The sequence below is a fragment of the Lontra canadensis genome, unplaced genomic scaffold (assembly GCF_010015895.1).
Source record: "Lontra canadensis isolate GAN:19392208 unplaced genomic scaffold, GSC_riverotter_1.0 scaffold106, whole genome shotgun sequence".
Taxonomy (NCBI): domain Eukaryota; kingdom Metazoa; phylum Chordata; class Mammalia; order Carnivora; family Mustelidae; genus Lontra; species Lontra canadensis.
Genome location: NW_022631100.1, coordinates 3,078,297 through 3,091,611, shown reverse-complemented (window position 1 = coordinate 3,091,611; position 13,315 = coordinate 3,078,297). Strand labels below are relative to the sequence as shown.

The following is a 13,315-nucleotide window of genomic DNA, read 5'->3' as shown; positions in this document are numbered from 1 at the left end:
CTGCTTTTATCTACTTACTATTCCTTTTGAATTGTACTATTTAAAATGAGTGTTTCTTGTTTTGTTTTGTTTTGTTTGTAGATTTTCAAGTCTTCTGGTGCATGATGGCTAAACAATGCCCTTGGCATACCAATCTTTGTCACTGGTAGTCCCTGTAAGTCGCGGAGTCGTGTGGATGGAGTGCCTGGAAATAACCAGATCATGTAGAGCCCTTCTCCCTTTATTAGTATTTTCAAACTTAACATCTTAAAAATAAACTTTCACTGCTTGGAATTTTTATCTTTTTTTTTCTTTTCCTTTTTTTTTCTTTTTTTTTTTTTTGTTCTTTTTTAGTGGGAGGAAGGCTAAATCCAAAGCAAAACAAAACCAAACAATGACAAAAAACCCAACAACAAAAAACCCATGATAAATTAAAACCAAAAATAAATATTCTGCACAGAGTTGAGAATTTTTGTGCAAAGATGGCATCTTGCAGTTGAAGTACTTTCATTGTATTTCCATATGTTGAGGCACCGGCAACGAATAAAATTTGTTCTAATGTTTTCTTGAGCTATACAAAGCTCCAAAGTCAAAAGTCAAAGCTCTCCAGAATACAGAGGAGCATGTACACAACTGTCTTCTAGATGTTCACCATATATGGGATTCACAATGTGTCATTTTAATAACTCCTACACCACCACCTAGCCGACGGTAATTCATCCCGCCATATAACCTGAAAAGAAAGAAAATCAGATTTCAAAGTGGAAAAAGCACTGTTTCTTCTGTAACTTAGATGTTAATAAAACACATGTTTTTTTTATCATAACTAATATTTTTAGATTCATACATCTCTTCCAAAGATTAGGACCTGGAATTGAGCACTGGCAAGTAACAGAATTATGTCAGACACTGGGTGAAAAGGTCTTGTTTCTAGGATACTGTTTTAAGAATAAAAGAGCATTGTATCCACATTTTGCATAACAACCTTATACCTTTACACCCTAAACTGACTTAACAATTACATAGAATCATATCCTACATTTTTGTCTAGTTTTGACCACAGCTATCTTATTTTCCTACTCACAATTCCTTCAGCCTAAACACTGATAACTTATTTTTATCCTTAAATATCTTATATGTATTCTTACAAGCCTCCTCCTTTATGGAACAAACCTGGCTATGAGTAAATAAAATCAGCGATCTAGGTTTTTTTTTTTCTTTCTGTAGATTTTATATATTTATTTGACAGAGAGACACAGAGCACAAACGGGGAGCAGCAGAGGGAGAGGGAGAAGCAGGCTCCCCGTAAGCAGGGAGCCCGATTCGGAGCTTGATCCCAGGACCCTGAGATCATTCATGACCTGAGCCAAAGGCAGACGCTTACCAACTGAGCCACGCAGGTACCCCTAGCATTTAATTTTTGACTTGTGAACAAGATCATCTCCAAAGTTAAAGATTTACATGGAAAAGAATATTAGAGCCTCTGTCAGCTGTAAGGTTAAACTGGTTTTAAGTTTGGGATACAAAATTTTAGATCGTAATTCTACAAAAATTTAGATCGTAATTCTCAACAGATCCTTAAGAACTTCATAAATATTACTCGGTCACATATTACTAATTCTATTTAGTGACAGCTACAGAGAAATAGGTCCTTATGTAGGATCATAGTGATTAAGTAGCAAAAGTAAATCTGGCAATCTTCCCAAAGATCTAAACTCTGAAAGCTGAATATGCAAGAAAATATGCCACAAGAGGGAGGCTCCTCTTCAGGAAAACCTCCCCTTATCTCTCTCTCCCTCACCTCTATCAGGTTTTGCTAAAATGTTACCTTTGCAGTCAGGCCTTCCTAGGCCACATTTTAAAAGAAATTAATCCCTGGACAGCCCCAGTCCCTTGGCTCTTCCCCATAGTGGTTCTACCCCCTGACATGGTACTTGTTAGTCTCCTTACTAGAACATCAGAGCCAGGAGAGCAGGGAATTTTGTTTTTGTTCACTGTTGTATCCCTGATGTCTAGAACACTCAGTACACCTTTACTTAACAAGGTTGTGAAAATGTGACATAGAAGCCAAAAGTGACCTGACTTGTAGTCTGACTTCAGTATTGTGGTCAAGTCATACAGAGCCATGAGAGAAAGGCAGAAGAATCCAAAGAATGTCATTTAAACGTCTGTAAAAGTGTGGCTTTCCAAGACACGAAGACTGTACTTTTAAAAATATTTTATTTATTTATCTGAGAGAGAGCATGCGTGGGTGGAAGGGGGAAGGGCAGAAGCAGAGGGAGAAACAGGCTCCCAGCTGAACCCCAGGACCCTGAGATCATGACCTGGGCCGAAGGCAGACGCTTAATCAACTGAGCCACCCAGGTGCCCCGAAATAAGCTATTTAAGAAAAAAGTAAGGGGTGCCTGGGTGGCTCAGTTGGTTAAGCATCTGCCTTCAGCTCAGGTCATGATCCCGGGATCGAGCCCTACATCAGCCTCCCTGCTCAGCAGGGAGTCGCCTTCTCCCTCTGCCCCTGACTCCCCTCATGTTCTCTCTCTCTCTCTGGCTCGGTCTTTCTGTTTCTCTCTCAAATAAGTAAAATCTTTAAAAAATAAATGAGTAAAAAATAAAAATAAAAATAAAAATAAAGTTAACTGCAGTTTGTTTTTTCCTGGGCATAAGGCTGCCCAGAAAAACACCAAAAAAATTGTGACAGATTAGAAGCAAGAGATCTAAGTTCTATCACTAACTTGCTTCATTTTATTTCTCAGTGCCTTACTTACCTCAGCGGAACATGATGGGGCTAGAGAGGAAATTATTTTGTTTCTGTGTTTTCCATCTCCACTATAAAACTGAACAGTTACCAAAGGGAAGAGGTTGTAAAATGTCAGCCACTTCAGAGCAATGAAGTCACAATAAGCCATCAAACATGGGTAACTTGGAGCTCTCTCATGAGCTATAAGAGCTCTTCTCAATGTACGGACCATCCCCATTTTGATGGTCATGCGGAACTTATGCCCATGATTTTCAACTCAGCACTGAGGTGCTCTGCAGTGTAGCTTAAAGGTTACCTCCATGTATTGGCATCAGGATCAAACACTTCAATGGTCTTCAAGTATGTGGTGCCATCGAAGCCTCCTACAGCCATGAGCTGTCCATTCACTACGGCCAGGCCAACCTACAGGACCAAAACACAGCGGCTGCTGAAGATGCCAGAGAATCAATGGGAAAATCTGGACTAGTTTCTAGATAAATCTTCGTAACAAAAGATAATTCTTTATGACCTTGCATTCTGGTTTACTTGGACACAGAGAAAAAAGTAATGACAAAAATCTGTTACATCGTGGGAACAATAAAATTATATATACAATTAGAATATTTTTACAGTCAAAATCATAAATTTCTTAAATTTTTGGTAAAGCATCACTGGGAATGGGCAAGAATTTCCAAACTGCTCTCACTTCTTTTGGTATTTGCCTATTCTAACCCACTATCTAAACTGCCACTAAAATTCTGTTTAAATTACAGATCTAACCATGCTGTCACTCTCCTCTAAAAACTTTCTAGGCCTCCCTACTGCCCTCCAGAAATCCACACTAGCCCATGTTTTAGCCTCACTGCCTTAGATAACCACCACTGCAAGAATACTGATTCAACAGCTAGTCCCAGAAAGACCATGTCTTTCATGCCGCCATACTTTGTACATGTAGTTCCTGGCTGGTGTCTTCTTTCCTTCTTCTGGAAAATCTTATTTTTCTTTCATGGCCTAGCCTACATGAGACTTTCTCTGGTAAGTCTCTTCACTGCCCCCAAACACAATAAGCATAATCTCCCAGGCTCTCTTATAATGCACTTGCCCTGACTATGAGCTTTTTTATTTTATTTTTTTTTAAATGGTTAGTTGTAAACATTTCCATTTCCTTCACTAACTTGGGAGCTCCCTGTGGGGTTGTACTTACTTTTTTCTTTCCTAGCACAGAGTAAGCACTTAATAAATATTTGCTAAATATATATAAATATATATTTGTATATATAAATAAATATATGCCAAATGTAGCAGTGAAAACAATAGGAATGTGACCTAGAAGCTGTTAATCACCAGTAATAAAGACAGCCACAGATGTGGGAATGTTTTGACTCGCTGATGCCTACCACTGATAGTCCCCGATTTGCACAAACCAGAATTTACTCCCTTTTCTCCTCAGATTATGGAGTCTTAGCTGCTGCTGTGTTCTCCCACCCGTTGTCCTCCATCGATGCACTCCTGACACAATCAGTGGTTTATGGGTTACATTTCACTCTGAACCAAACATCCTAGGATGGATGAATGCTGAACTCTCCCTGGAAGTCTCTTGGAGTCGCATGTCATCCGTGGTCTAGAACATGACACAGGTCACACTGACCAGGTCTAGACCACAGATGGGTCAGGCTCCAACCAGTCTGTGGAGACTGGTGGTGGGACAGATGTGTTTCTGCCTAAACATCTGTATTGGTGTGCCACCTACTTACAATATTACCTAGGAACATTCGTTAGGAATATTTAGCTCTAATCGAGAGGGATGAATATAGGTGAAGTCAGATAAGGTAGTGGATAAGATAGGGTAAGGTCTCTCCGGAAAACAATTGGTGAAAGATAAATCACAAAAAATAATTATATTGTTAAGGATACGATTGACTATAAGATATTTAACTACTTGAGATAACAGCAATTAGGAGAAATTAATTTTTTCCAGGATGAAAGAAAGTAGCAGGGGTTGTTTTGCCTCAACAGTGCACCTCCTTCCTGCACCAGTATTTTATAGATCGGAGCTCTCCTGCACAGCCCTGTTTTGGTGCTTTTTTCCAGTTTTCAGCAGGTGGGCACTTACTCCGCTACGGCGGGATGTCATAGCCACCACCGGAGACCACTGGTTAGTTCTGGGGTTGTATCTCTCCGCGCTGCTAAGCTCCGTAGTGTCATCTCTGCCTCCTACGGCATAGATCATGTCCTGATACACTGCACAGCCTAGGTGTTTCCTCCGCGTCCCCATAGGAGCTATGGTGTGCCATCTGTTTTCCTGAGGATTGTAGCGCTCCACTGCAGGGGGAGAAAAAAAACCCAGCAAGTGACCATTCAACCATTTCTTCTCACCTCTAGTTTTCCTCATAGCCATTAAAACTTTGTGGTAATACAGATTTTTAATACACAGTCTGATTTTTGCTTCTGGAAAGGACTTGTGTACCCTTGGACAAAACCATTATAATCTCATCAGGGACTACTGGTTTCGTTTGTGTAAGGGATGGCGGAAAGGGCGTGCGTTGGAGTCAAGGTACCTTAGTTCTAGTTCTGACTACATGACTCGTGGCCTCACCTTATCTTCAAATGAGGGGATTAGACTACAGGATCTGTAGGCACCATTCCATACTAGTAACTGATTGTCATAATCAGACACTGTATTCCCTTTGCCTGTATTCCTACTGTATTCTAAGCAGAAGACAAGATATGTGACCATGCGTCTGATGCAAGTGCCACACTAATATCCTTAGGTAAAAATATCCATTATCTCTCAACAGAAAGGACTAACACATAAACCAGCTTATTATAGCTATAACTTCTTATTTATTCTTACATTACAATATAGGTTTTGTCTTTTTCTTGGTTTTGGTTTTTTAAGGAGAGCTGGTTGGGGGTGAGGCAGAGAAATAATCATATTAGGAAAATAGTTCTTTGATTCGTTATAAATTCCTAGAAGTTTATAAAGAGAAGGGAGAAAGAAGTACTCTGGGAATACGCTGGAAGAATACGGCTGCAGAAGGAGCTGAGGAAGAGCTGGGAGTTGTACTCTCCTAAGGGGAAAACAATTTTCAATTATTTAGATTATTATAAATAATCATATCATTTACATAAATATGATTATACAAATCATTTTAATTTTACAATTTATATTTACAATTTAAGATTATAGGATAATGTGGTTTTTTATACTTTTCTTTTTATACTTTTTATACTTTTCTCTTGAGGCATGTGCTACTCTGGGGGAACCGGACTGACGCTGGAAGGGACTAACCTGTGTTGAGTGGAGACGTCCCATCTGAGCCACCCACAGCGTATAAGAACCCTCCTAACACAGCCACGGCCACACCTAGTCTTCTGGTGCTCATAGAAGCCACTCGCGTCCATTTGTTTTCCTTTGGATCATACCTGCAGTGAGGGAGAAACCGAAGACTGCATGCCTGCTTCTCTGAAGTGAGGCCTTTTTCGTAAGGTGTGAAATCATGCTAAAAAGACATGTTGGCTACACACACCTGCGATGGTCAAAATGCACAATGAGAATCTAACAGATTTTACTTAGTTACTAGGGCAAAAAGTCTTAGAATTTGTGCCTGTGTCAGTTACTAAGTTGTTTTCTACACTCTTGACTTGTGGTACTGGGGCTGGAACTCTGAAAACAACCTTTCTCCTTTGCCAAGCAGGCTCTCTGTCAGATTCTGCCAAGAGGAAGGACTAGCTGCTGGACGTCTCTGGGAGAAGGGACAGACTCCTTTCTCTTTGCTTGCCAATCCTGGTAGTGCTGCCTCAGCCATGGCCCTTGAACTCTGACTAAACCAGCTACTTCCAGTCTCTAGCCTTTTCCTGGCACTTCCCAAACTAGCCTGGTGCTTCTTGGAGGCAGCACCCGTGTTCTAATCACCCCCAAACTCCGTGACTTCAGGTAATTTTACTGCCTTTCCTGTCTCAGGGGTCAGGAATTTGGGAAGGGGCCTCACATGGAAGTCCTGGCTCAGTGTCTCACGTGGTTGCTGTCCGACTGTGGCTGCGGCTGGAGGAGCAGAGCACTAAAGCAGCGGGCGGCTGGCTGGCCGTCCCTCCAGGGAGCCTCACTATCTCTCCGGGTAGACCTCCCAGCACAGCAACCTCAGACAGCTCAAGGCTTCCCAGGCGCCCCAAGAGATCCAAGTAAAAGATGCATCTTTTATGACCTGGCTTCAAAAGTCACACACACAGTGCCACCTTGGCCGCTGTCGTAAGGCAGCCCAGAACCAAGAGGCGAAAACGGAAATCCTACCTTTCAATCAGAAGAGTGTCCAAATGATACACAGCGTGTGAAATGACAGGTGCTGTTACCACCTTCGGAAAAGAAAATCTTCCACAATCAGCCAGGAAGAGAAGCCTTCGTGGAGGCGTGTCACAGTTCAAGCTCCGTGGCATCTCTCCTCTAGGCTACTAGGCTCCCATAACTCTCCTCTCTCTCCTTCATGTTCCCAGATCTGGGTTCATACAGTTAATTCAGTGTCCTCTGTTTGTTTTTTTTCAGCCTTTCTAGATCTGCTATCCAGTTTTTGAATATTAAATTCTCTCTACCAAAATAACTGGTATGGCTTGTTTTCTTTATTGAGTCCTGATTGATAAATTACTAGTGTTCAGAAATATGACAAAAATCACTTGGAATAGTGCTGGCATTTTATTGCGTGGGTGGGAAATTCTGTTAGTCTATTAAGTACTGTTTGCAAACTCTACCACTATTACAGGAAATACACAACAAATGATACTGGAAATAGACCTTGCTCTTAAGAAGCAAGTGAGGGAGATGGAGCACATTTTAAGAAAAAACCTCCAACAGATTCTGTGAATGTAGTCACTAATACAGATGAATGCAGCAGAAATATAAATCCTGGAGAATGGAGGTCCTGGAGAAAGGTTGTGTTTAAGTCAGTGATGGTCTCCTGAGGTTCATGCACTTTTCTTTTTTTAAAGATTTTACTTATTTATTTGAGAGAGAGAGAGAGAGAGCAAATAAGCAAGCATAAGGGGAAGGGCAGAGGGAGAAGGAGAAGCAGACTCTCTGCTGAGCAGGGAGCCCAATGTGGGGCTCAATCCCAGGACCCAGGGATCATGACCTGAGCTGAAGGCAGATGCTTAATGACTGAGCCACCTGGGCGCCCCAGTTCATGCATTTTGAAAATAAAGTTTATCTTTCAACCCTTTTGGAAAATTCTCAGCAGAAAATTCTATCTGCAAATACTGATTCTGGTCTTATCTCACTCTCCTTTCCTTCTGGGACTCCAATTACATGTATGTTGTACTGTTTGTGTATCCCATGAGTCTCTTACAGCCTGTTCTTTCCATTCTGTTTTCTTTGTTCATCCTCTGTTTGGATGGTTTCTATTAATCTGTCTTTGAGTTCATTAACTCGGTCTTCTGTTGTGTCTGGTCTACTTTTACTGTGTCTAGTTAATCTCATTTCAATGAGTTCTTAATTTTAGATATATTTTTCAGTTGTAAAATGCACATCTTATTTTTAGATTCCAATTCTATATTAGAATTCTCTAATCTTTTATCCATTTTTAATCTTTCCCCCTATTTTATTTAATGTATTCATTATACTTCTTTTAAAGTTTTTTTTTCTGTTAACTCTGCAGATCATTTATTTATTTTTTTTTTTAAAGAGTTATTTATTTGAGAGAGAGGGAGTGAACATATGTGAGTGGGGAGAGGGGCAGAGGAAGAGGGAAAGGGGAAAAATCTCAAGCCAACTCCTTTCTGAGCAAGGAGCCCTATGCAGGGCTCGATCTCACCACCCTGAGATCATGACCCGGGCTGAAATTTACTGAATCATTTACTGAATGAGCCACCAGGCGCCCTTAAACATAGGTAAGTCTGCTTCTATTGTCTATTTTTTCTCTCAGCTACTGGCCATATTTTTCTTTCTGCACACATTTAGTAATTTTTTATTTTAGCTGGACATTTTTATAATGGGATGGAATTCTAGAAATTGAAGTTGATATTATCCCTTCATTCCGCACCGCCCCTGCACACACCCCTCCCGGCCACCAGCGGTGGATCCACTCTCTCCTGTATTAGGCAGGGAAGATGAAATATTGATCACCCCGGTCCAATCAGGAATTGAGTTTTGTTAGACTCAGTCCACCTCAATTTTCAAATGTCGCAAGGATGAAAGCTATCCTGTATTTGTCGCAGCCCCCCCCCCACCCCCACAGCAGGACTTTATCTTCTAAGCACTGTCAGGTTGCATGAAATTTCACTCCCCCTAGTACCCCAGTCTCCTGAGCTACCCCAGCACTCAGCAACCATCTCATGGAGAAAAACAGCAGTACGTTTGGAACTGTTCTAGATTCCAATCTGTCATGCCAACCTGTATGACTATTAAAAGTTCTACTGTTTTACCTCTCCTCCAGGTGAATCCCTTTCAATATTTCAAGTCCAATATTCAATGCTTCAGACTTGGCAAATATCCCCAGGGAAGAAAACAGCTAATGATCTCAGCTCACATAAATGGGCTCTCTCTTCAATGGAATTTTAGTTCATCTCATTCTTGTTACTTCCACACGTCTCTGATGTTTTAAAAAATATATTTGTACTCTCACTTTTTCCTACTTGTTGCAGTGGGAGTGATGGCTGGCACTACTTACTGCATGCTACTTGGAAGCATAAGTCTCTGCATAATTTTTAATTATAAAATAAAACATTGATTCAGAAAGCCACAAAAATGTGCAGTTTATTGAGTTATTATAAGAAAGCCCATCACCCAGGCCAAGAAAAATAACTTTGCCTGCCATACTGGAAGCCTTCCCATGTGTCTCTTTCCAAACTCAATGCCTTCTTCCCCAAAGGATAACCATTATCCTGATTTTTACAGTAATCGTCTCCTTGAGTTTCTTTATAGTTTTTCCCACCCAAGTGTGCATCCCTTATTTTTGTTCGTTATAATTTTTTAAAAGTCTCTTTTTATCTACAGATTTTTTTTCTCCATTTCCCATTTCCTCCCGCCCCCCACTCCAATTCATCTTTTAGAACCTGGGGCATTTGACCTGCAATTTCCCTCACAACAAGGATTTGACTGGCTAGACACTCATAGTGCAGTTGCACACACTGGCTTGTCCTCTGTATGTTCCACAAATTGGCAGCTGGATCCACAAGTTTGATCAGACTACATTTGGTCCCTGTGGCAAAACTACAGAAGGTAATATGTTAGCAGCTGCTAATTATTAATGCTTAGGCCCATTTATTTACTGAGTGTTACAAAATGGTCATATCCAACCATTTATTTTCTTTTTTTGGAATATTTTTATAAAGAAACAATCCTCGGGGTGCCTTGGTTGAGCGGCTGGCTCTTGATTTTGGCTCAGGTCATAACCTCAGCGTCCTGGGAGCAAGCCCTGTATCAGGCTCTGTGCTTAGTGAGGAGTCTGATTTAGGATTCTCTCTCTCCCTCTGCACCCCTCCCCTCATACTCTTTCTCTTTAAATAAATAAATATATCTTTAAAAAAAAAAGGAAACAATCCTTTTATCAACTGTTTTGTACCCAATTCATATGTGATACAGTTTATACAAGAAAGGTTGGGTATATGTGTGCTTCTTTCACTTTATTTACTAGTACTCAAGATGATAAATTCATTCCCTGTGATGTTCTGAAGGCAACTAAATAGGGTTTTTATTTTTTAAACATCAATAGGAACTCATAGATTTAAATATATTTATTGGATTTTAATCAGTCACAATTATTATCTCTTTTAAAGTTAAAACTGTCCCATTTTGGTCGCCTGGGTGGCTCAGTGGGTTAAGCCTCTGCCTTCGGCTCAAGTCATGATCTCAGGGTCCTGGGATTGCTCCCCCCTTTCTCTCTGCCTGCCTCTCTGCCTACTTGGGATCGCTCTCTCTCCAAATAAATAAATAAAATCTTCAAAAAACAAACCAAAACAAACCAAAAACTATCCCATCTCTGGTCAAATGGGAACATCTTCAAGTTTTCTCTTGAGTCTTTTAGACATCTCCTAGTCTTTGATAGGTTGCTTATTATCTGGTATGACAAGCTAGCCCATGCTTATTGGTACATTTTCTGTCCTAACTCTGGAATCAGATATTTCTCCAAGAATCCCTTATTTCTTTTAGGGAAATGGAACTTCAAAACACAATCTAGGAACAGAGCTGTTCACTGCCACTAATTGGTCATTATTTCCAGGCCTCTTTGGTTGACTAGAATATAATTTTATTTTTAATGAAGAACTTAATTCAAATTGAAATTCAGGACTACAGGTCCTTTTACTTCTTCTATTTTACATTTATATTCTTCCATAGTAAGAACCCTAGTTTTCAAGAACATAGGAGATGACAGAATTATAATAACCTATACCCATTTCCTTTATTCCACGTTATATCTTGGATTAGCAATACTATCACTTCAATATCCCTGAGAAAAATTAAAATTCTTTTTGCATATCTCTTCCCTTTCTCCTCCCACTTTTGAAAATATTTATACCACATCTGCACAGACTGAGCATATAGCCAATGCATACTACTCTCTCTTTTAACTCTGTTTACTCAGAGTTCTCCAATTCCCTCTATGTTTCATGCTCCCTCCATCAATGTCTCTAGTAATTTTGTCTGAAGCTTGTTCCGTAGTAGATTACTCAGTAAGGACTCATGGGAACGGTATTGCGATTTCTTATGTGTTAACAGTTTGTCTGCGCCCTTCATACTTCAAAGTCATTTTCTCTAGGTATGAAATCCTTAGCTTACATTTTCTTTGACTATCTTAAATGTTTCTTCTAGCATAAAATATTGCTTTCAAAAAGTATGATAGTAATCTAAATCTTTTTCCTATAAAATAAATAGCGTACTTTTTTGTTGATTGACTAAAGAATTTGTTTCCTTTTTCTTCAAGGTCCTGTAATTCTACTGGAATATATCTTGGTGTTGACTGTTCCGGGTCAGTATTCGGAGAATACAGTATATTCTTTCAATAAACAATTTCAAATTTTTTATTAGAACAGGAAATAATTTTGAATTATAGTTATTAGCATTTGTTTTATTCCTTTGCTTTGTTTTGGTTCCTCACGGACTTCTATTATCTGTATATTGGATTTTTAACCTATCGTCAATACTTGTTGCTTTATCACATATCCTTTTTATTTCTTTTTTATATTTCTGACTTTAAAACATTTCCTCTTTCACCTTCTGTCTTCCCAGTATTATCTGTTTAGTTTACTTGTTCTAGTTTAATCTTCATTCTGAAGTGATTTTTCCTCTTATTTCTAATATTTTTCTGAGTTTTGTCATCTCATATTTGGGTTTTTCAAATTCTGACTTACGTAGTGTTTTCATGTCTTATATCACTTTCCTAATGTCTGTTAGTACATTGTGAAATAGTTGATCACTGTTTTGATCTGCTCTGTGGGTATGTCTTTCTGCTGTGCTTTCACTGTCTATAGAGATGTTATTCTGCTGCTTATTCTCTCTACAATAACTTTGTATTAGATCTAACCTGGGTACTTTGCTGTTGTTCATTTTTATATGAAACGAGTTTTCCTGAGGTAGTGGTTCATGGTAATTTTCTAACTTCATGGAACTCTTTCTAGTTTTTTCATATAGTGTTAAAAAAAAAAGTATAGCCTCCTGAGATTTACTGGTTTTATTCACTGGTCCTCCTTTTTATCTTGGCCTTCTCTTCTCACTGTATATTAATCTTGTCTTGCTCATTTTTGATCCTGCACCAGAAGTGTGGGCCTTGTTTGGGAAGGTCATACTGTTGGTCAGTTTTGAGGGTTCCTAGGGACTAGATGGCTCTAGCCCAGCTGGTTCCCAGCTACAGTGGCTTTGCACCACTCCTCTTTCCACCCTGGGGTAGTTGGCAATGTCTACAGACTTCTGGTGTCACAACCAGGTGTGTGCTACTGGCAATTCGTGGGCAGAGGCCAAGGATGCTGCTGAACATCTGACAATGCACAGGATTGCCTCCACAACAAAGAATTATCTGGCCCAAAATGGCAGTAGTGCTGAAGCTGAGAATCCCTCTTCTAAGTCCTTCAGATCTTATTATAGGTCCCTTGCACTCTATACTGGGATTGAGCAAAACCCTTCTTTGTTTCAGCTGTTGGTCATAAATGTTCCCTTCACTCTTTCTAGTAAATAAACATTGCCTGCTTTGGGGTTCTTCTGTTCTTAGATCTGTCATAGTTCTGACTGCTTTTCTGTATTTTCTCCTTCATAGACACTGGTATCATGCAGGTCTTGCGGCTTTCGATACTTTGCCTTTGCCCATTCGTATTTTGGTGTTTATGAAAATCCTCCCTCCCCTAGTTATATTTTAAATGTCCATAGGGCTTTTTTTCCTTTAAGTTGTGGTAAAATTTACCAACATAACCATTTTTAAATGTACAGTTCAGCAGTGTTAGGTACATTCACACAGTCATTGAACCAAGTTCCGTAACTTGTCCATGGGTTTTAGCTTTGCTATCTATTGCTCTGTTCTTCTGTGGGTATTTGGAGAGATTAAAGAATTATGCTATTGTTGTTATCTTCCCAGAATCCTCTTGCATAGAGTTGGTTTTTTTTTTAAAGATTTTATTTATTTA

At 39.6% G+C, this 13,315-nt stretch overlaps 1 protein-coding gene across 2 annotated transcripts in view; it reads right to left on the bottom strand.

Moving 5' to 3' along the window:
- Window positions 1–334: 334 nt before the first annotated feature.
- Window positions 335–13,315, bottom strand: part of KLHL20 (kelch like family member 20) — a 62,549-nt gene continuing 49,568 nt past the window's right edge. For both annotated transcript variants that reach the window (XM_032838831.1, XM_032838832.1), the window contains 4 exons: window positions 6,009–6,142; window positions 4,830–5,038; window positions 3,033–3,139; window positions 335–712 (listed from right to left, as the gene is read on the bottom strand). In XM_032838831.1, the coding sequence (XP_032694722.1) occupies window positions 628–712; window positions 3,033–3,139; window positions 4,830–5,038; window positions 6,009–6,142 (535 nt within the window). In that variant the 3' untranslated portion in view covers window positions 335–627. The remainder of the gene's footprint in view (window positions 713–3,032; window positions 3,140–4,829; window positions 5,039–6,008; window positions 6,143–13,315) is intronic.